This window comes from Macaca nemestrina, chromosome 15, assembly GCF_043159975.1.
Source record: "Macaca nemestrina isolate mMacNem1 chromosome 15, mMacNem.hap1, whole genome shotgun sequence".
In the NCBI taxonomy this organism is placed as follows: domain Eukaryota; kingdom Metazoa; phylum Chordata; class Mammalia; order Primates; family Cercopithecidae; genus Macaca; species Macaca nemestrina.
In genome coordinates this window covers 111,237,287-111,261,411 of record NC_092139.1, presented here as the reverse complement: position 1 = coordinate 111,261,411, position 24,125 = coordinate 111,237,287, and the positions used below count along the sequence as shown (strand labels likewise).

The window sequence follows — 24,125 nt, the reverse complement described above, 5'->3', positions numbered from 1 at the left end:
CAGGTGCTACCACTATGTCTTGGGCACTCTCACTTGTTAGTCTGAACAAATAGTCTTTGCAAGAATGATTCTTGACACTATAAAAGAATTACTGATGCTAACATTTTTTTTTTTTTTTTTACACGGAGTTTGGCTCTTTTGCCCAGGCTGGAGTGAAGTGGTGCTATCGGCTCGCTGCAACCTCCGCCCCCTGGGTTCAAGCAATTCTCCTGCCTCAGCCTCCTGAGTAGCTAATTGTTGAATTTTTAGTACAGACAGAGTTTTGCCATGTTGGCCAGGCTGGTCTCGAACTCCAGACCTCAGTTGACCCACCCACCTCGGCTTCCCAAAGTTCTGGGATTGCAGGCGTGAGCCACCTCGCCTGGCCAGTGCTAACATTCTTAAAAGGTTGGACTTTCTGGAGGTTTTGTTCATGGCCCCTGCCGGGTGCCTCCCCCAGTCCAGGGCAGTTGGGGCCCTGCACCCCATTACCCGAGGGCTGCTGCCTCCTTTGACCCCCAGCTTCCTAGGTCCTGGGTCAGAGGACATCTGAGCCCCCTGCTGCGGTCCGGGTGGCCGTGTGTCTGCTCCTAGGGGCACAGGCACAGACCACCCCATCCCTGTCCTGCTCAGGGACGCTGGCCAGCCTGACTCCACGAAGAACAACTCACGCCTGAGTGAGACCCCCTGGAGCTTTGGGCCTCCCTCCGCTTTCCTGAGCCCAAGCCTAGTGGCCGCTGGCTGTAACCACCACCAGGGACAGTTCTGAGGGGGCCCTTCCTTGGAACTGACAGATTTGACAAGAGAAGTTTGAAAATAGTCGCTCTGCTTTCACGGACTGGGACGCAGCTGAGAGACACAGGCAGTGTTTGCCGCCTTCTGGAAAGTTCTCCAAGGAACTGGGGAGCAGCAGGCAGGAGAGGGGTGCAGGGGGGAGCACCTCCCCTCTGCCCGGGCCCCAGGCCTTGCCCACCAAAGCCCCCTTCTCTGCCCCTGCACAGGGTCCAAATGAGGCCACACCCTGAGGTGGGCAGAGCTCTCCCTGCGTGGCAGAGCTGCGCACTGGATGGGTGTGATTGGGAGGAGAGGCACCCGCCCAGCCCATGCAGGCCTATTTCCAGGAAAATGTTTCCTGGGGTCACCTTTGTTTCCATCTGCCCTTAGTTCCCTCCTCATTTCAGACTGAACTGCTGCAGGAGGAATGGGGTGCTCAGGCAGCCCCAAGTTCAGGGAAAGGGAAGGGGACCCTGAGTAGGCGTATCAAGAGGGCCATGCAGTGCTACGGGGCAGAGACGCCCTGGACCCCAGCTGCTCCTCCGTGTGACTTCGTACCAGGCCCCATCCCTTCAGCATCCTCATCTGTAGAGATGGTGGGACCACATGTGTCACCGTTGCTGTGGGACCTGGGCATGTGGGCAGCAGATGTTCCCATGAGAGAGGCTTCAGTCCAGAATAAGGAAGGCCTGTGAGGGCCGGGGGCACCAGCCTGAGACTCAGGCCAGAGGCAGGGCAGTGTCAGCTCTCAGTGAACACAGGCGTGCCAGACTCAGGCTGAGGACAGGCCAGTATCAGCATCCAGTGAGCACAGGTATGCGGGACTCAGGCCGGGACAGGGCAGTGCCAGCATCCAGTGAGTACAAGTGTGTGGGACTCAGGATGAAGAACAGGGCAGTGCCGGCACCCAGTGAGCACAGGTGTGTGGGACTCAGGATGAAGAATAGGGCAGTGCCGGCACCCAGTGAGCACAGGTGTGTGGGACTCAGGATGAAGAATAGGGCAGTGCCAGCACCCAGTGAGCACAGGTGTGCGGGACTCAGGCCGGGAGAGGGCAGTGCCAGCGCTCAGTGAGCACAGGTGTGCGGGACTCAGGCTGGGACAGGACAGTGCCAGCATCCGGTGAGCACAGGTGCGCAGGACTCAGGATAAGGAACAGGACAGTGTCAGCGCCCAGTGACTATAGATGTGCAGGACTTGGGCTGAGTGGTGAGGGGCAGATGGATGCCCTGCCCATATGCCCTGCCTCAGCATTGGAGGCCCCAGCTGGGTGCCCAGATCCCATCCTGTGTGCTGGACTTCAGCTTCCCCATGCTGGCTCTTACATATCTTCACACTTGGCACCAGCAAATTCTTCCATGTACTCCTCAGGAAATGCTGAATCTTCCTTCAAAACTCTCAAAGCCACCTCTTCCACGAAGCTTTCCTGACTTCCTGAGGCTAAGTCAGTACAGTTAGTCTGAACCTGTTCAGCAGCCTTGTGGGTCCATCATTTTTAAGGGTTGAAGAAGGAGGAGGAGAAAGAAGAAGAATGAGAGTAAGGAAGAAAAGAACAAGAAGTGCAACTGACTGCATGTATGTGGACCTCAAAGACTGAAATATTTACCATCTGATCCTCCACAGAGCAAGTTTGCTGGGCCCTGCTATACAGATGTCTGGCTTTCAACAAAAAATTCTGAGGTATACCAAGGGCAATTATAAAAACACAGTTTGAGAAGACAAAGCAATCATAAGAATCAGACTCAGACATGACAGATTTTGGAACCACTAGAAAAATGTTTAAATAACGGTTTACGTGTTAGAGTTCTAATGGACAAGAAAGACAACACATGACCAGACAATTTCAGCAGAGAGACGAAAACTGTAAGAACCAGAAAGGCTAGAAAAAAAAAATAAAAAATAAAAAATAAATAAACAGTAATAAAGATGAAGATTGCCTTTGACAGGCTTGTCAGTAGATTCTACATAATCAAGGAAAGAATGAGTGAGCTTGAAGATAGGTCAATAGCATGTATCTAAACCTAAATGAAGAGAGAAAAAGAGTGAGGAAAAATTGCAGAATATATAAAAGCTGTGGGACAGTATAAAATGGTCTAATATGGGGCTGGGCGCAGTGGCTCATGCCTGTAATCCCAATGCTTTGGGAGGCCTAGGTGGGCAGATCATGAGGTCAGGAGTTCAAGACCAGCCTGACCAACATGGTGAAACCTCATGTCTACTGAAAATACAAAAATCAGTGGGGTGTAGTGGTGCGTGCCTGTAATCCCAGCTACTCAGGAGACTGAGGCAGGAGAATTGCTTGAACGAGGGAGGCAGAGGTTACAGTGAGTCGAGATCGTACCACTGCACTCCAGCCTGGGTGACAGAGCGATGAGATCTGTGTCAAAAAAAAAAAAAAAAAAAAAAGTCTAATATCCACATAATTCAGGAGGAAAAGAAAGAGAACGTGGAGCAGAATAAATATTTGAATAAATAATGGCAGAGGATTTTCCAAAATTAGTTACAAACACTAAACTACAGAGAACAGAAGCATATAGAACCTAGGAGGATACACACACACACACACACACACACACACACACACACACACTATGCATGCACCCCTAGGAATATCATATTCAAATTACTGCAAAAAAGAGACAGAGAAAATTTTGAAGGCAGTTAGAGAAAAAAGATACATGACCTACAGAGGAACAAGGCAAGGATAAGAATTACAGCATGCTTTTCCTCGAAACCGTGCTAGCCAACAGACAATGGAATAACATTTTCAGAGTGCTGAAAGAAAATCATCAAACTCAAATTTTGTAACCAGCAACATACTTTTAAAAAATAAAGAGAAACATTGGATTTTCTAGGCACACAAAAACTGAAGGAACTGACTGACGGCATACTTACCATAAAAGAAATTTTAGGCCGGGCACAGTGGCTCACACCTGTAATCCCAGCACTTTGGGAGGCCAAAGTGGGTGGATCACTTGAGGTCAGGAGTTTGAGATGAGCCTGGCTAACATGGTGAAATCCCATCTCTACTAAAAATACAAAAATTAGCCAGGCATGATGGTGGGCACCTGTGCTCCCAGCTACTTGGGAGACTGAGGCAGGAGAATTTCTTGAACCCAGGAGGCGGAGGTTGCAGTGAACCGAGATCGCACCACTGCACTCCAGTCTGGGTGATAGAGCATGACTCTGTCTCAAAAAAAAAAAAAAAAAAAATTTAAAGGACGTTCTACAGGCAGAAGGAATATGATTGAGTTAGAAATTTGGATCTATCAAAGAAATGAAGAGTATCAGAAGTGATATAATCGAAGGTAAAATAAAATATATTTATGCCTGAAATTATTTTAAAAGTTAGCCATCTAATGCAAAATCTGTCACAGTATATTATGTGTTTACTCCAGATTTAAAAGTACAACAACAAGCACAAGGGATGGGCAGAAGGAATTCAGAGTGTACTGTTAAAAGGTTCTCATACTGCATGTGAAGCAATATGATATAATTGAAGACAGATTGTTTTATAATGTATTTATAAACCATAGAGCAACCACCAAAAATATACTTTTAAAAATATACTTGCAAAAGGTAAAATTAACAAGTGAATAGAGGAGATAAAGGAATCATGAAGGTTACATCAGCAGAAAAACGGCAGAGGAAGGCCCTCCAAAAGTTCTTTCCTCCAAAACAGCAAGAAAACTGGCAACAATGGTCAGGATCAACTTTTTTGAGAACTCTAGAAATTACCCAAAGGCTTGCAGGAACCGAAGGGGCACTTGTTCAAGAAAAGTAGCTGAGTGTTGGCAAGACTTGTGGCTTTTTTTTTTTTTTTTTTTCCACCCAGGCTGGAGTACAATGGTGCTATCTCAGCTCACTGCAACCTCCACCTCCCGGGTTCAAGCGATTCTCCTGCCTCAGCCTCCCGAGTAGCTGGGATTACGGGCACATGCCACCCCAGCCAGCTAATTTTGGTATTTTTAGTGGAGACGGGGTTTCACCATGTTGGCCAGGATGGTCTACAGGAGGGTGATCCGCCCACCTTAGCCTCTCAAAGTGCTGGGATTACAGGTGTGAGCGAGACCGAAAAATGTATTGGTTCCAAGTGTTTAAGGAAACCTCTGTCTCATCATCAGTTGACCACCAAGCTAATAACTGAAAGGAAACTTCAGTGGCCACACATGACAGAGAATGCAGACCTTAAAGAATTCACATGGAAAAGTCACTAAACAAACAAAACCAACTACAACAAAGAGCAGCAACAAATCCTTGCAGGGCATTGAAGGGGGAGGGGACAGGATCTTCCACAGTTGCCAAACGATAGTATTTAAAATATTCAGTTTTTGGCCGGGTGCGGTGGCTCACACCTGTAATCCCAACACTTTGGGAGGCCGAGACAGGCGGATCACCTGAGGTCAGGAGTTCAAGACCAGCCTGGCCAACATGACGAAATCCCATCTCCATTAAAAATACAAAAATTACAGCCTGACCAATATGGGGAAACCCCATCTCTACTAAAAGTACAAAATTAGCTGGACATAGTGGTACACACCTGTAGTCCCAGCTACTTGGGAGGCTGAGGCAGGAGAATCACTTAAACCTGGGAGGCGGAGGTTGCAGTGAGCCGAGATCATGCCACTACACTCCAGCCTGTGACAGAGCGAGACTCCAAAAAAAAAAAAAAAAAAAAAAAGCATTATATACTTAAATGTAAAACATAAAACTATAGAAAACTCCTAAAAGAAAGCATGAGAGAAAATCTACATGACCTTGGGTTTGGAGATGGGAAATTGATTTGTAGATATGACACCAAAAGCACAAGCTATAAAAGAAGAAATGGATAAATTGAACTATATCAGAATTTTTAAATTTTGCTCCAAGAAAGACACTGTTAAAAGAGTACAAAGAGAACCCACAGACTGGGAGAAAAAAAAAAAAAAAAAAAAAAAAAACTTGTATCCAGAATATAAAGAACTGTTAAAACTCAACAGCAAGAAAACAATCTGATTTTTTTAAAAAGAGATGAAAGATCTAAACAGACTCCCACAAATGAATAGATGTGAATGATAAGCACATGAAGGATGTTCAACATCATTAGTCATTAGGAAAATAGAAATTAAAACCACAGTGAAACACCCACATGCACACTCAAATGGCTACAATTTTTTTAAATAATAAGCTCAAATTCTGGTGATGATATGAACCAGTAGGAATACTCATTCATGGCTGGTAGGACAGTTTGACCACACAGGGACTGAAAAGGGGGATTTTTAGGGTGATGGAAGAACTGTCCTCCATGATCGTATAATGGATACCAGACTGTATGCATTTGTCAAAACCCATATGACAGTAAACAATGAAGAATGAATGTCACTTTATGCAAATAAGTAATCAGCCAGGAGATCAGGGGATCCCAGGATGGAATGCAGACCAGGGACAAAGTAATCTAACTGTATTACAAACAGATGACATAGCCATACAGAAAGGCAATGGGGGAGGAACTGACCACTATAACTTCATAAAGCTGAAGATGAAAAGCCTGCACGTGGACACTGCACTCTGGTTGGAAACTGCTTCTCACGAGGGTAAGATGAGCAATAGACTGTAGGTATGTTAGGAATGGACAAATCCACAAGTAAATTGTAATTGTGGGAGCCAGGCTTCTTACCATCCACTGTCAAAGAAAAAAGTTACAAATAAGCAACAGGGCACAGTGGCTCACGCCTGTAATTCCAGCACTTTAGGAGGCTGAGGCAGATGGATCTCTTGAGCCCAGGAGTTTGAGACCAGCCTGGACAACATGGCAGAATCCCATCTCTACAAAAAATACAAAAATTAGCCAGGTGTGGTGGTGTGCATAGGTAGTCCCAGCTACTTGGGAGGCTGAGGCAGGAGGATCACCTGAGCCCAGGAGGTGGAGGTTGTGGTGAGCTGAGATCATACCACTGCACTCCAGTCTGGGTGACAGAGTGAGACCCTGTCTCAAATAATAATAATAATAATAATAATAATAATAATTTACAGATGAACAAGGTAGAAAGGTAAGAATCAGTTGCATTGCTGAGATTGCATTGTTGGGTCAGGATGGGAGGTGGGGCTATCAGTAGGAATTAATGTCTATTGATAGGGAGACAGGGATGGAGAGATGGGGTAGATGATTGATAGATGATAGTAGGTTGACAGAGAGATGGGTGGGTGGTTGGATAGAGGTAGAGATAGATAAATATGTGTGCATAAATGGGTTAGTACACTAAATATGCTCTGTCTCTGAGAAGGCCTAGAAGCAGTGATGCCACAAGTTGCAACCAGCACACCTACCACCCAGATCTTTTTTTTTTTTTTTTTTTTTTTTTTTTTATGAGCTGGAGTCTCACTCTGTCACACAACCTGGAGTGCAGTGACACAATCTTGGCTCACTGCAACTTCTGCCTCCCAGGTTCAAGCAATTCTCTCCTGACTCAGCCTCTCGAGTAGCTGGGACTACAGGCGTGTGCCACCATACCTGGCTAATTTTTTTGTATTTTTAGTAGAGACGGGGTTTCAACATGTTGGCCAGGCTGGTCTTGAACTCCTGACCTCAAGTGATCTGCCCACTTGGCCTCCCAAAGTGCTGTGATTACAGGCGTGAGCCACCACACCTGGCCCTAGATCTTAATTTCTAAGTAAAAGGAGCTAGGACTCTCTGGACATATGACTGATTCCAAGGCCAGGGCAAGGTAAATATAAGAGGAGCCTAGAACATCTTCTAGTGCCTGAAAGTAAGGAAGTAAAATTAATAAGCAAAAGGAATCAGGAACCAACTTGCCAGAGCTTCCAGCGGACAAAGCTACAACCATTGAAGCAACAAAACAGATAATGATAGAATCAGTTTCTAACCTAAAGAATAAAATAATGAGTTCAGAGTGAGATTAGTGCATAAACAGCAGAAAGAGGGCAAATCTTCCTTACAGAAGAATTCCAAAGGATAAATGCAGAAGGAATGAGGAAACAGAAAGTCACCACGTGAGTACCACAGTGGCAATTGCTGAAGCCAAGATCGACTGGCAGCTGCTAAAATGAGTGGGCAAAACTTGAAGGAGAAATGGGATATTGGCGTGGCCTGACAACATCTCCCCGAAATATTGATTAATTACCATGCTGGTTCTAACAGATGCCCACAAATCCTTTGATGTTCCTCCCTCCAGGAGGAGAGGCTTAACTCCTCTCTCCTTGAGTGGAGCTGGACCTAGTGGCTCGCTCCTAACAAATTGAATGTGGCTAAAGAAGAATAATATCTTTACAGTGGAGAAACCCACAGACATCACTTTAACCAAGGGATCAAGACGCATATCACCAGGAATGCATCCTGCTCCTCTCGCGTCACCCTAGATGGATGGCTTGAGACGGCACCTTCCTCTCCATGGGATTTTTCTCGAAAATGCATAACACCAGACTAATTATGAGAAAATGGCAGACAAACACAAACTGAAGGACAGTCTGCAAAATACTCATCCAGCACTCAAAACTTCCAAGGTCAGAAAAAGCAAGGAAATATGGAGAAACTGTCTTAGACTGGAAGACAGTTGGGAGCCATGATGACTAAATGCAGCTTGGGATCATGGATTGGATTCTGGAACAGAAAAAGGACACTAGTCAAAATTGTTGACATCCAAATAAAGGCTGTATTTAACAGTGTTGTACTGATGTTGATTTCTTAGTTTGGATAAATGTATCATGAATATACAGGGGAAACTGGCTGAAGGGTGTGGAGGAACTCCCTCTATTAGCCTTACAACTCTTCCTCAAAACTAGAAGTATTTCAAAATAAAAAACGTTTTGTTTGTTTGTTTGTTTGTTTGAGACGGGGTATCCCTCTGTTACCCAGGCTGGAGTGCACTGGCATGATCCCAGCTCACTGCAGCCTCAACCTCCCAGGCTCAAGCAATCCTCCCACCTCAGCCTCACAAGTACCTAGGACTACAGGCACATGACACCATGCCCTGCTAATTTCATTTATTTTTTTGTAGAGGCAGGATTTCGCTATGTTGCCCAGGGTGGTATCAAACCCCTGAGCTCAAGCAACCCTCCTGACTCAGCTTCCCAAAGTGTTGGGATTACGGGCGTGAGTCACCCTGCCCCTGCTCAGGAGCCCTGCTGGGATGCATGCTGGCCAAGAGCAGCAGCCGGGGTCCCTCAAACTGAGTGGTTCCTTGTGGCCTGTGGATGGGGAGCCAGGGCCTGGGATGGCTGTTGTACACCCCTGTGAGACCCTGGTGGAAGGGACTCTGGAGGGGCAGGTGACAGGTGAGGTCAGTCTGAGAGCAGAAGAACACCATGAAGAGGTGACACATTGTGGTCTTCCCCAGGCTGTCCCCTGCCCTGCACAACTCCCTTGGAGGTCTCCCCTGCCCCACATCTTTGTTTATGATCCACATCTGGCTCCAGAGACACTGTTTCTCCTGCAGGCCTGTTTATCCACTGAACACCTCCCCCGTGTAGCCCAAAGATTCCCCCCGCTCATGAGTCCCAAACAGAATGCCACGTCCCTCCTCAGCCCTGTTCTTCCTGCTCCTATGCCCCTTCTCCATGACAGCACTCGACTTCCCCTGCCATCCTTGGCTGTCCCTCCCCCATGCCCCACATCCATTCCTCACTGCCATCCTACCTCCTAAATCTATCGCTGCTGCCACCACTTCCCTAGCCCAAGCAAGACCCATGGGAGGTACTCAGTGGTGTTTGTAGATTGGATGGATGGATGAGAGGGAGGGAAGGATGAAGGATGGATGGATGGAAAGAGGGAGGAAAGGAAGGAGGAAGGGATGGATGGTGGATGAATGGAGGGATGGAGGGATGGATAGGGGTAAATGGAAGGATGAATGGAGGGATGGAGGGATGAATGAAGGGAGGGATGGATGAATGGAAGGATAGATGGGGGATGGATGGAAGGATGGATGGATGGGGGATGGATGGATGAATGGGGTGAATGGAGGGATGGATGGATGGGAGGATGAATGGAGGGATGGATGGATGAGGGATGGATGAATGGATGGGGGTTGAATGGAGGGATGGAAGGATGAATGAGGGATGGATAAATGGGTGGATGGGGGATGGATGGATACATGATAGAGGAGGGATGGATGGATGGAGGGAGGGATGGATGGAGGGAGGGATGGATAGATGAATGGGGGATGGATGGCTAGATGGGGGATGGATGGATGGGGGATGGATAGATGGGTGGATGGGGGATGGATAGATGGAGGGATGGATGGATGGACAGATGGGCGATGGATGGACAGATGGGCGATGGATGGATGATAGATGGGGGATGGATGGATGGGGGATGGATGGATGGATGGATAGATGGGTGGATGGGGGGATGGATAGATGGAGGGATGGATAGATGGACAGATGGGGGATGGATGGATGATAGATGGGGGATGGATGGATAGATGGGGGATGGATGGATGGGGGATGGATAGATGGAGGGATGGAGGGATGAATGGATGGATAGGGGATGGATAGATGGAGGGATGGAGGGATGGATGGATGGATGGGGGATGGGTGGGTGGGTGGATGGATGGGTAATGGATGGATGGGGGGATGGATGGATGGATGATGGATGATGAATGGATGGAGGGAAGGATGGATGGATGACAGATGCAGGGAGAGATGGATGGATGGGGGATGGATGGATGGATAGATGTGGGATGAATGGATGGAGGGAGGGAGGGATGGATGGAGGGAGGGATGGATGGATGGGGGATGGATGGAGGATGGATGGATGAATGGGGGATGGATAGAAGGAGGGATGGATGGATGGACAGATGGGGGATGGATGGTTAGATGGCAGATGGATGGATGGAGGGATGAGGGATGGATGGATGGATGATAGATGGGGATGGATGGATGGATAGATGGGGGATGGATGGATGGGGGATGGATAAATGGAGGGATGGAGGGATGGATGATAGATGGGGGATGGATGGATGGATAGATGGGGGATGGATGGATGGGGGAGGGATGGATGGGGGATGGATGGATGGATGATAGATGGGGGATGGATAGATGGAGGGATGAAGGGATGGATGATAAACGGGATGGATGGATGGGGATGGATAGATGGAGGGATGGAGGGATGGATGATAAACGGGATGGATGGATGGATGGATGGGAGATGGATAGATGGAGGGATGGAGGGATGGATGGAGGGAGGGAGGGAGGGATGGATGGGGGATGGATGGATGGATGGATGAATGGATGGATGATGGATGGATGGAGGGAGGGATGGGTGGATGATGGATGGATGGAAGGAGGGATGGATGGATGAGGGATGGATGGAGGGAGGGATAGATGGATGGGGATGGATGGAGGGAGGGATGGATGGATGGGGGATGGATGGACAAATGGATAGATGGGGGATGGATGGAGGGAGGGATGGATGGATGGAGGGATGGATAGATGGAGGGAGGGATGGATAGATGGATGGGGGATGGATGGATAGATGGGGATGGATGGATGGATGGATAGATGGGGATGGATGGATTGATGGATGGAGGATGGATGGATAGATGGGGATGGATGGATTGATGGATAGGGGATGGATGGATAGATGGATGGGAGATGGCTAGATGGAGGAATGGATAGATGGACAGATGAGGGATGGAGGGATGGGGGATGGATGGATGGATGGATAGATGGGGGATGGATAGATGGAGGGATGGGGAATGGATGGATGGGGGATGGTGGAAGGAGGGGTAGATGATATATAGAGGGATGGATGGACAGATGGATAAAAATGGCAGAATTTTTGCAGCTTGGGGACTTTGAGACTAGGCTCATTGTACCTAAGAGTGTTTCTCCGGGGCAATGTCTGGACCCTGCGTTTCACAGGGGCTGGGCTGAACATGCCACTTCCAGAAGAGTCCAGCACTAAGGCCTCTGGAGGCGTTCTATTTTGGGAGACCAGGCAGCCAAGCATTTGAACACAAGAGGACCCAGAACTGCCCACACCACCACATCTGGGATCCCCCCGCCCCAGGGGAGGCTAAAGCAAGCAGAGGGACACCGACCACTGCCACACAGGAGGTCTTCGGACTCCAAGCTCTGTCCAGGCCTCAGCATTCTGCAAGAGAACACCACGCTGCCCCCACGTGTCCCAGGCAACACCCAGAGATATGGAAGGAAGAGACGCTGCGCGGACTTCTCTTTTTACAAAGACTTTATTGTCTGACATGCTTGACCAAAAAAAAAAAAAAAAAATTACAGCCACAATCAAGTTATGCCAAAATGATTGAGAAGCACGCCGTCATCTTCATATCTCGAGGACTTTTAATGAATTTTCTCTTAAAGTAACAGCTGCCTTCATAACTTTTCTTTTCCACATAAAAATACACCATATTCTGAAGATACCTTAGGAAAAAAATTTTTTTAAGTTTATAGTTCTTGGTCCACACAGAAATTGAGTGGAGCTGGCACTGAAAGGGCTTGCTTTTCTCCACCGCACACATGTCCCGCGCCTGGGGCATCAGAGAGACCTCGTAAACATCCCCGGCTACAGGAACCCCTTCAGCCAAATGGGATTCCTGGAGCCCTACACCCCACGGCGCTCAGCTTCAGCCAATCAGACACAGTGCTGCTGCCAGGCTTCCAGGGACAGCAGCCCCAGCCCTCGAGAAGCCCAGCTCAGCGTGGGCAGAAAAGGACTCCCAGCATGCTAGGATGCTGCACCTAGGGTTCAGGACTCCTCAGAGCTCAGACCAGTTTAGAACAGGACCCTTAAAAACAAAATTACAATCAAAAGAGCCTTGGACCATGCATTGCTTTGTAGGGACATAACTTCAGGTCATGGCAAAGTGAGGGCAGTGAGGTCAGAGAACAAGGGTCAGATCCTGCCTCTGCTCCTTTTGTGCTGTGAGCCCCCAGGCAAGTTGCCACACCCCTCTGGCCTCAATCGTCTCATCTTTAAAATGGGGAATAAAGTACCTACCTTGAAGGACCATCTGAGGATGAAATGAGACTATATCTGCAAAGGGGCTCACGGTAGGCTGGTTTCCAGGGCTGGGACCTGGGTGAGGGAGTGGCACCCTCCTCTCAGAGGAACAACGTAAAGGGGGTGCAAAAAAAATCACCAATCAGGACAAATAATACTACTTTAACGCAATGTTAAAAATAAAAATCAATGCAAAAAAGTCCATGATGAACAAAATATTAAATAAAGACAGAATCTGACCCTGAACTTGCCATTTCTGCCTAACTGCCTGCCCCTCATCTAAGCCCTACCAGTTCCCACCACCATCCTGCCCCCACTCCCTCCAGTCCTAATTCAAAGAAGAAAAAGAAGCTGTCCAAAGTGGGGCTGCTGAAGCCTGAGGCCTGCTCTGTCCCTGTGCCACCCTCCCGTTCACGGGGCTGGCTGGTCCTGGGATGAGGATTTTGAGCCCTTTTAGCTTCCTCAGCTGCAGGCATGCCAGACAGAATCCTAACGGTGCAAGGGAAGCCACACCAAGGAACAAAACCTCACTGCAGGGCAGCAAAGAGAAACACAGGACCCGCTTGGTTCAGTTAAGAGGGGTGCGTGCGTACATGTGTGTCAGTGTGTGCCTGGACATGGGTTCACACCCATGGTAGGCCTGCTGCAGCCTAAGCCTGCAGACCCTCCATCCAGGCTACCGAGTTCTGCAGAGCAGCGTGTTCCCCGTGGGACCAAGGGTCATCCCCCCATGACTGGGAACCCTCTAGCTGGTCCTGGGCACGCACGCCAGCGGCTCATTCTGCAGAAGCAGCCCCCATCATCTAGGCGCCGAGTGAATGCCTAGAACACTCAGGCCATTGTTCACGTCAACAAAAATGCCTACAGGAAGAAGAAGAGGGGAATAATGCCAGGCAAACTGCTGTGGGCCTGGCCAGGTGTGGTCTGAATTCCTGAGATGTCCCTAAATGCTCCTTCGGAGGACCTCCTTCTTGGGCCTGTCTCCTCCCTCACTTGGGAGGAGAGCAAGGACTGTCTGTGTGCAGCCCACGAATCCTCCCACCCACCCCTAACACAGGGGCATGCCACCACACAGACCCGTGGTTAAAGGGAGATTTTGTATAACTTCCAAAACCCATTGAAGAGCAGCAGCTTCCCAAACCAGGAGGGCGTCCAAGGGAGAAGAATGAAGATTCAGTCATTTCCCAAACATGACAGGGCCATGAGCTTAGTAGGTCCTTTAACGAGGTACACGCAGGATGTACACGCAGAAAAAGTAAATGAGCACAGAACCCCTGATGGGGATGCGCAGGGTCCCAACTCCAGGTGACAGAAGGCTGAAGAGTTGTTTCAAGGCCCTGACCCACCTGCTAGGCCAGTCCCCGCAGCCAAGTGGGTCGTCCAGGCAACTCAGTATGGAAGGAACGGTGGCCGGACCAGGCCTATGGAGCTGGCACAAATGGGCAGGACTGGGGCAGTGGGGATCAGTCAGGAGTTCCGGGGTGTGGGGAGGTCGATGACTATGGGCGGGTTCACGGGCTGGTAGTTCACAGTGCATACGGACGCATTCACATAGGTGGTCGTCCCATCTGCCATGACACCATACCCTGGAAAGTAAGCACACGCCCATCAGGTCAGCAGCCAGAGCAGTGAGGATGGTCAGGTGGATGTGGCAGTCATAGGACACTCAGCCCCCATGGGCTGAATGTCTTTGGGGCAAGCTAGTAAACTCTCAAGGTCAATCCCTTCATCTGTAAAATGGAGATGATAATGATACATGCCACTTCCAAGCTTGCTGTGAGGATTATATGAGAAAATTATCTATGTACTGTGCTCGGCCCAGTGCCTGGCACATGAGAAGCACACAGTGAGTCATCATCATCGACATCACCTTCACCACCATCCTCATCACCATCACCACCACCACTGCATCACCATCATCACCATCAACATCATCATCACCACCACGCTTATCGTGATCATCACTATTTTCACCACCACTACCATAATCATCATCACTAAGGCCATCATCATCACTATCATGATCAACATCATCACCAATGCCCTTATCATCATCTTCACCATTACCACCACTACCATTACCGTCACCATCATCATCATCACTAGTGCCATCATCATCACTATCACCATGAACATCATCAGCACTATCCTTATCATCACCATTATCACCACCACCACCGCCATCACCAACATCATCAAAAATGCCATCATCATATCACCATCAACATCATCATAACCACCCTTATCATCACCACCACCATCATCTTCTTCACTAATGCCATCATCACTACAATCACCACCGCCATCATACCCATCACCACCACCATCAACATCATCATAACCAATGCCATCATCATCACTATCACAATCAACATCATCACCACCGCTCCTATCATTATCATCATCATTATCACCACCACCATCACCATCATTATCACCAATGCTATCATCATCACTGTTCTTATCATTATTGACATCACCATTATCACTGCCACCATCATCACCACCATCCCTAGTGCCATCAACATCACCAACATACCACCACCATCACCATCATCATCACCAATGCCATCATCGTCACTATCACCATCAACATCATCATCACTACCACCATCACCAAGAATGTTGTCATCACCAATGCCACCATGATCACTACCCTTATCATTTCATCGCCATTATCACCACCATACCACCATCATCATTATCATCATCATCAGTATTGATGATGTCATCATTGATGCCATCATGATCATCACCACCAACACCACTGTCATTATTATCACCCTCATTATTGTATAAGCACCATCACCATCACCACAATCACCATCATCATCACCATTGTCATCATCATCACCACCACTGTATTTATCATTATCATCACCATTATCACCACTATCACCATCATCATCAGTATCATCATCATCATTGACATGATTACTATCACCATTATCACTACCAACACCACTGTGATCATGGTCATCATCTGTCATTATTGCCACCACCATCATCATCATTGCTACTATCACTACCATCCTCTCACCATCATCTCTATCATTATCATCATTGTCATGTACTTTCTCTGCCTCCACCATACCCTCTTCCTACCATCTTTATTTGTTAGAATCCCCCTCATCCTTCAGCTCAGGTCATCTCCAAGATAGAAGGAACATTTCCCTTCCCTGTGTGGTGCTGGGGGAGGAAGGGAGTGGTGAGGGGTAGGTGAGGACCTATTCTTTGGAGTCCAACTGTGCCTGTCCAATTGTGTGGGGGTGTGGTTTGGGTCACAGGCAAATTTGGATCTGATGGAGCTACATGCCCATAGTAGGGCCGCAGAAAATGACAGCCATTATTATTATCCCACAGCACATGAGCTGCCCATCTCTCCCAGGACCTCTCACATCTGGCTTTGATGACTCGTCTGTGCCCAGGGCTCCTCCAGGAGCTACTCCCAGGCCAGGCGAGGTCTGCTCACTCCTGCCCCTTGAAAATGAGCTGCAGAGGCCCTCAGGGAATGAATGGTTTGAGGCTTGCTTGCTTTTGAACTGAAAAACGATCTGATGTGGACTAGACAATGTGGACGCCTGAGGTCCCTGGTCCAACCAGACAGAGGTTCAGGAGGCCGGGAGATGCCTCTGGGGGAAACCACATGAGTCCAGACATCCCACAGCAGCCAATATGCTTCCTGGCAGGGATGTGACAGAGAGGCCTCAGGCAGGTGGGATAAATATCCAAAAGGAACAAAAAGAGGCATCTGTGCCAAACTGGTGAAATGAGGCTCAGGTGAGGATGGCTGAGGTCTACTAGGGAACACCTGCACACAGCAACAGGCCAGGGCGTGGCCGTGTGGATGATAGACCTGGAGCTGACATCACCCTCACCATCACACGTAGTCCCTCCACACTTATTAAGCACCTATTGTATGCCAGGCCCAGGGGACAGAAGCAACAAGACAGAGCCACCAGTTTTAAGGGATTCATAGTGTGCTCACCAAATATAATTCATCCTCCATGTCGTGGCCCCAACACCCCCTCCTCTGAAAACCCCTGCCCCCCTCCCGACGACTTCCCAGGCTGGAGGCACAGCAGAGTTGCAGGGCTCCCCGGAAGCAAAATTTACCCCCTAAGTCATGCAGGATTTTGTGATCATCTTCCTATTATTAAACATTTAGCAATAGCTCATTGACAGCCAGGGTGTATATGGCAGTTAGCAGTTACAAAGCGAACAGCAGGAATGGGCTATTTACTTCCCTTCTGGCTGAACGGAGGGGAGGCCCCGCTGGAGGGTCCATTAGGAGCCCCTAGCCCGTGAGGTCCCCATCTCCACCACGTACTGACCTTCGTGGATGTGGCCAAAGACGTGTAGCCGCGGCTGGACGCGCCTCTGCACCGTGTTCAGCAGCTCCACGCAGCCCACCCGCTGCATCTTCTTGGGGACCCAGTCCAGGAAGCCTGGTGTGGGGGAGACAACAGGAGGTCATGACGGGGTCTGTCCCAGCCCCTCACTGCCCCATGCCCGGCAGCAGCTTCTGCAGCCTGGAAGAGGCATGGGGCTCCTGGACTATGGCTTTGCACTATTCTCCCCGAGCAAGCTCCCCAGAACCCTGCTCTGCCTCAGCCTTCAGGGATGGAAACCTTGCAGCCTCAGCCTCCTCGTCCATAGGGCTGCACTGAGGGCCTCCTTGAAAGAGCTTAGTGTGGGCCAGGCACTTGGGGCGGGGTACTCAGTAGCTGCTAGCGCCCCCCTCCCCCAACCATCTGTGCTCAAGTGGCCTCGAGGGTGGCATCTGCCCACTGCAGAGATCAGCAAACGGAGGCCAGAGAGGGACGGGTGAGTCCCAAGGGCGGGCACCCTGGTGGTCAGTGGCAGAGCGGGGCATCCTGACACACAGCCCAGGAGTGAGATTTCCATGTCAGAAACTTCCTAAAAAGCACAGACTCATGAGCAGAAACTTCCTCCGTGGGTGCAGCATCGCTCACGTGGCTGCGCCTGCGCCTGCCCCCGCTGCCAGCCTCCTGGAGCCGCCCAGATGGTGGCTGCTTATTATCCTCACATGGCTACACAAACGGAGAATAACTGATTACTCCAAGCGAACAGTTCGGGTTCGCGGCGGCCTCTCTCTGTCTGGGGGAGCAGAACAGGTTTCCGCAACTGCCAGAAAGGGAACAGGGGAGCTTCCACTCAAAGGCCCAAGTGAGCGGCAACAGGCGTCAAGAGAAGACACAGACGGAGACAGAGGCAAAGATGAGGGAGGAGGAGGAGGAGGAGAAGTAGGGGAAAGCAGAGAAAAGAGGCGGGGAATGCGCTGGACACAGGCTGGGGGCAGACACTGGGGTGAAGTCCCAGGCTCTGCTGCCTACTGGCTGTGTGACCTTGGACAAGTCACTTAACCTCTCTGTACCTCCATATTATCCAACAGAGTGCTTGGGCCGGGCACTGGGATCCCACCATGCATGAGGCCAGACCCTTCCTCAATTCTGGAGTGTGTGTTGTGGGGAGGGTCTCCAGCACCTCGGTGCCCTGGTGCGCACAGTCTGGAGACAATGCAAGGGCAGCACCAGCTGGAGCGCCTGGCACACGGGCAGCCCTGAGACAGGAGCCGGGAGGTGTGTGAAGGGCCTGGGTGGGGCGTCCAGAGAGCAGGAAGCCAAACACCATGTTTGGAGAGATGGATGAATGGAAAGGAGAGAGGGAGAGACAGAAGGAAGAGGAGAGAAGGAAAAGGAGGAAAAAAAGGAGATAGGGAAAGGAGGGAGAAGGGGAGCAAGGGAACGAAAAGAGAAGGAAGAGAACAAGACACTTTTGCTGCTGAGCCTGTCAGTGACCGATGACACTGAATGTTGACCAGAACCGTCCCAAGGCTCAGGTGGCTTCCGGTGGGGGTGATACAAACCCAGCTACAACCTCACTGTGCTGCTTAAATCACACCAGGGCCCAGTCCTCCGCTTCCACCTGTGAGGGTGAGGCTGACAAAACCTTCCTTTCCTGGACTTTGTGAGGAGGCAGAGGGGCCGTGGGGCACTGGCTGGGTCGGGGCACAAAGTGGTATCAGGAGTTTCTTCCTGAACTGGTGTGTGAGCCAGTGACACTCAAGCTGTCCTGTGCCTCACCCCACAGCCTCCCCCATGGCTTCTGCCGGGGACACCCTTCCCTCCCCTTCTCTACCTCCCCAGACCCAATTCTGGGATCACAGCTTGTGCAAGCTCCCCAGGCAGCCTAACAGCAGTCATCTCTCCTGACTCCTCAAGCTTCCCTCACCCCTGAATGTGTCCCACGGGGCTTGGCTGTTCCTAAACCCTCCACCCTGCAGCCTGGGGGCCCCCTCAACCCAGGCACACACTGAAGGGGTTACCCTGGACCAGTGTCGCCCAGCACAGGGGCTGGTCCCAAGCACTGAGGGAGTGATGGTGGGTTTCTGGAGGTGGTGGTGGGAGCAAGACACTGATATGGGCCGAACTGCTGGGAGATTGAACTTCATTCAGCGGCCTGAAGGAGCCACAGAGGGCCACAGAGGGATGGCATGGCATACATAAGGATACAGAGAACTCCCTCCTGCCGATGTAAAGTGAGTGGACTGGAAGGGACAAGAGCTTCACCTCCACCACTTCCATTACCAACTCCATCACCACCTCCACCACCACCTCCACCACTACCTCCGTCACCACCACCACCACCCCCATCACCACCAGCACCACCTCCATTACCATCACCACCACCACCCCCCATCACCACCACCACCTCCTTCACCACCACTACCACCTCCATCACCACCACCACCTCCACCACCACTATCACCACCACCACCTCCATCACCATCATCACCTCCACCACCAACATCACCACCACCTCCTTCATCACCACCACCACCTCCACCACCACCATCACCACCACCACCCCCATCACCACCACCACCACCAGCATCACCACCTTCATCACCACCTCCATCAGCACCACCACCACCTCCATCACCACCACCACCCTCATCACCACCACCACCACCACCTCCATCACCACCTCATCACCACCTCCATCACCACCACCACCACCTCCATCACCACCACCACCACCTCCATCACCACCTCCATCACCACCACCTCCACAACCATCACCACCCCCATCACCACCACTACCACCATCACCATCATCACCTCCCACCACCACCACCTCCACCTCCCACCATCACCACCACCTCCATCACCACCAGCAACACCTCCATCACCACCACCACCCCATCCCCACTGCCACCACCTCCATCACCATCACTACCTCCCACCACCACCACCACCTCCACCTCCCCATCACCCCAACCACCCACCATCACCACCACCTCCATCACCACCACCACCACCACCCATCCCCACTGCCACCACCTCCATCACCATCACTACCTCCCATCACCACCACCACCTCCACCTCCCACCATCACCTCCATCACCACCATCACCTTCATCACCACTACCTTCATCACCTCTACCACCATCACCACCTCCACCGCCACCATCTCCACCATCACCACCTCCATCGCCACTACCTCCATCACCACCACCTCCACCATGACCATGGGAGACAGAGAGAAGACATTGTCCTGAACTGAGGCGGGGTCAGCAGTATGGAGAGAAGGGGGAGTGGGAGGCAGTTTGGAGGCAGAATGGGAGGCATGTGGTGATGGCCAGGCTGTGGGAATGAGGAAAGGAAGGGAACTGAGAAAGCCCCCAGATGGGACAGCAGGGGTGGGGGAGGTGATATGCGGATGAGGAATGACCTCAGTGTGGATTGGGTCATGGGGTGGGGGCAGAAAGGAGAGATGGGAGGTGGTTCCCAGGCCATGGGGACGTTGGGCTGGGTGAGGGAGCGGGGACCCCAGGTTTCTGAGGGAGTGAGGGCTGCCCGGACGAAGCCCTGTGCAGGGCTCTGGTGATTTTCAGCACCCAGGACTGGGGTCTGCAGGGGCATGAGCCAAAGCTCCAGAGTCCTGCATGTCAAATGGACGGGTGACTCTGGCCTCCCGTGCTGTTGTGAGGAGCCCACAAGGTAACAAGTCAAGCCTCCAGCTCTCAGTGGGCACTCAGGAAATAAGAGGGACTATGGGGTGACGTGTCCTCAGTGCCCCAGCAAGTGGAACTCAGAGCCCCTCCAGGGCTCCCCTACACAGGCCAGGCCCAGCCAGCCCCCCATCCCAGAGCCCACCCACCAGCCCAGGTGGGCGAGCTGGAGGGCCAGGCCAGCAGAGCCTTACCTAGTGGCGGTCCATGGGTTATCAGGATGTCTACGCCTTCGGGAATGAGGTTCCATTTCTCCAGCAGGGCTTGGCCTCGCGGGAGGTTGAAGCCCCAGCCGTAGAACCAGGGCTGCCTGCAGAAGAAGTGCAGGTGGTTGAGGGAGGGCGGGTGAAGGTACGGGGCGGTCACACAGAAGGCGGAACTCCCCGCAGGCCAGGTGGTCTTCAGGACCAACTTGCTACCTGGAAAGTCAGGGAAGGTCTCCACCCAGGGAAGGCAGGGACTCACCAGGACTCTGACCCACTGGCGGACTGTGGATCCCCGGGCAATTCTCTCTCCTGTCTCCTTCTGCTTACCTGTAGTTTCTGTTTTTCCATAAGTATTATTTACATAACCAAAAAAAAAGAAAGCTAAATACATACATACACACACACACACACACACAGGCACACACACACACATATACACATACATACATATATATACATATACATGCAAGACCAGCCTGGGCAACACAGTAAGACGCTGTCTCTAAAAAATTATTTTTAAATGCATATATGGGTGTATGTGTGTGTGTGTATATATATGTATATGTATGTGCGCGCACGCGCGTGTGTGTGTGTGTGTGTATCAGCTTCTTCCTAAAACCTTTCCTGCTCCAAGCCTTCCCAAGAAAACCCACAGGGAACATTCTCCATTCTCCACTACCCCCACCCCCACCCCCAGGAAGAAGCCCCTCCAATCTCCCTCCCCCAGGCAGAGTGTGTGGACCCCCAATCAAAAAAGAGCAGATTCCAGGTGTGGGCTGCTCATTCTTGCTTATACTGGAAGCTCTGGCCAGGGAGTCCAGGTAGAGTTGACCCACCCCCAGCTGGGAGGGTGGGGCCAGGTGGACCTAGACCATTAAATGCAATACCAGCCTGGTAGCCTGCTCCGCAGCCAAGACCTGGACCCATCAGTGCCAGATATTCCTCCTAGTCAGTTCAATGGTGAACACATCACCTAGATTCTTCCAGTTACAGGGAGTCTCAGATTCTTTCAAGGAGAAGAAAAGTGGATACTGTCATCCCTGTGTATAAACAGTGAGCTTCTAGCCTTGGGAGCTGTCAGCAGCTGCTAGCTACCCAAGACACAGCTGGATCAAACTGGACCAGACAGCCACCCTACCTCAGCACTTCCCAATTATATGGGCCAACACAAAGCCATTTGAACTGGGTTTTCAGTCATTTGCAACAAAAGCATCAGAATCATCCCTCAGGTTTCACCCATAGATGATATCACAATAGGCCCTTTATGTCGATGAAGTAGCCAGCATCACCACCTCCACCACTACCTCCATCACCACCACTACCTCTACCACCATCACCTCCATCACCACTACCTCTACCATCACCAGCACTTCCACCACCACCTCCACTACCACCACTTCCACTACCACCACCTCCACCACCACTGCCTCCACCACCACCATCTCCATCACCACCACCACCACTTGCACCATCACCAGCACTTCCACCTCCACCACCACTACCTCCACCACCACCACCACCTCCATCACCACCACCACCACTACCTCTACCACCTCCACTACCACCACCTCCACCACCACCTCCACCATCACCACCACCTCCATCACCACCTCCATTACTAGTACCTCCTCCTCCACCACCACCATCTCCATCACCACCACCACCACTTGCACCATCACCAGCACTTCCACCTCCACCACCACTACCTCCACCACCACCACCACCTCCATCACCACCAACACCACTACCTCTACCACCTCCACTACCACCACCTCCACCATCACCACCACCTCCATCACCACCTCCATTACTAGTACCTCCTCCTCCACCACCACCAACTCCATCACTACCACCACCAGCTCTATCACCACCTCCATCACCACGACCACTACCACCACCACCACCACCACCTCCATCACTACCTCCATCACCACTACCACCTCCATCACCACCACCACCACCACCTCCACTTGCATCACCACTTCCATCACCACCACCTCCATCACACCTGTCACCACCACCATCAGCACCATCACCATCACCACTACCTCCATCATCACCAGTGCTTCCACTACCACCACCAGCACCTCCATCACCACCACCACCACCTCCTACCACCACCACTACCTCAACCATTGCTATGATCTAAATGTTTGCATCCCCCCAAAATTAATATTTTGAAATCTAATCCCCAAGGTGCTAGTACTAGGAGGTGGGGCCTCTGGGAGGTGATGAGATCATGAGAATGGAGCCCTCTCAAATGGGATCAGTGCCCTTATAAGGAGAGGCATGAGAGATCCCTTACTCCTTCCACTATGTAAGGAAACAGCAAGGAGGTGCCATCTATGAACCAGGAAGTGGGTCCTCACCAGATATGGAGTCTGCTAGTACCTTGATCTTGGAATTCTAGCCTCCAGACTATGAGAAACACACTTCTGTTGTTTAGAAACCACCCAGTCTATGACATTTTCTTGTAGCAGCCCAAATGGTCTAAGACAGCCACCATCACCATCACCACCACCACCACCACCACTGCTGTGAATCAAATTGTGTCCCCCAAAAAGACATGCTGCCAACCCCCAGGACCTGTGAATATGACCTTATTTAGAAAGAGGTTCTTTGTAGATGAAATCAAGCTAAGATGGGGTCATACTGGATTCATGTAGGTCTTACATCCAATGATGGGACAGTGGGGGTGGGGGAGGCGGTATGCAGATGAGGGATGACCTCAGTGTGGATTGGGTGGTGGGATGGGGGCAGAGAGGAGAGATGGGAGGTGGTTCACAGGCTGTGGGGATGTTGGGCTGGGTGGGGATGAGGGAGCGGGGACCCCGGGTTTCTGAGGGAGTGAGGGCTTAAAAAGAGGCCCTTAAAAGAGGGCCATGTGGTAACATAGAGACACCGGCAGAGGGAAGAACACCAGGTGACAATGGAGGTAGAGACTGAAGTGACACTTCCACAAGCCAAAGAATGACCAGGATCACCAGCAACCATCAGAAACCATGAGAGTGTGGCCAAGCATGGTGGCTCACGCCTGTAAACCCAGTGCTTTGGGAGGCTGAGGCAGGAGGACTGCTTGAGCCCTCGAGTGCAAGACCAGCCTGGGCAACACAGTAAGACACTGTCTCTATAAAAAATATTTTTTAAGAGTTGGTCGGTCATGGTGGTGCA

At 50.8% G+C, this 24,125-nt stretch overlaps 1 protein-coding gene across 2 annotated transcripts in view; it reads right to left on the bottom strand.

Moving 5' to 3' along the window:
- Positions 1-11,920: 11,920 nt before the first annotated feature.
- LOC105464320 (metallophosphoesterase domain containing 1) overlaps positions 11,921-24,125 on the bottom strand; it is a 96,291-nt gene continuing 84,086 nt past the window's right edge. For both annotated transcript variants that reach the window (XM_011712108.2, XM_011712107.3), the window contains exons 5-7: positions 20,943-21,058; positions 17,044-17,157; positions 11,921-14,295 (exon numbers count right to left, since the gene is read on the bottom strand). In XM_011712108.2, the coding sequence (XP_011710410.2) occupies positions 14,177-14,295; positions 17,044-17,157; positions 20,943-21,058 (349 nt within the window). In that variant the 3' untranslated portion in view covers positions 11,921-14,176. The remainder of the gene's footprint in view (positions 14,296-17,043; positions 17,158-20,942; positions 21,059-24,125) is intronic.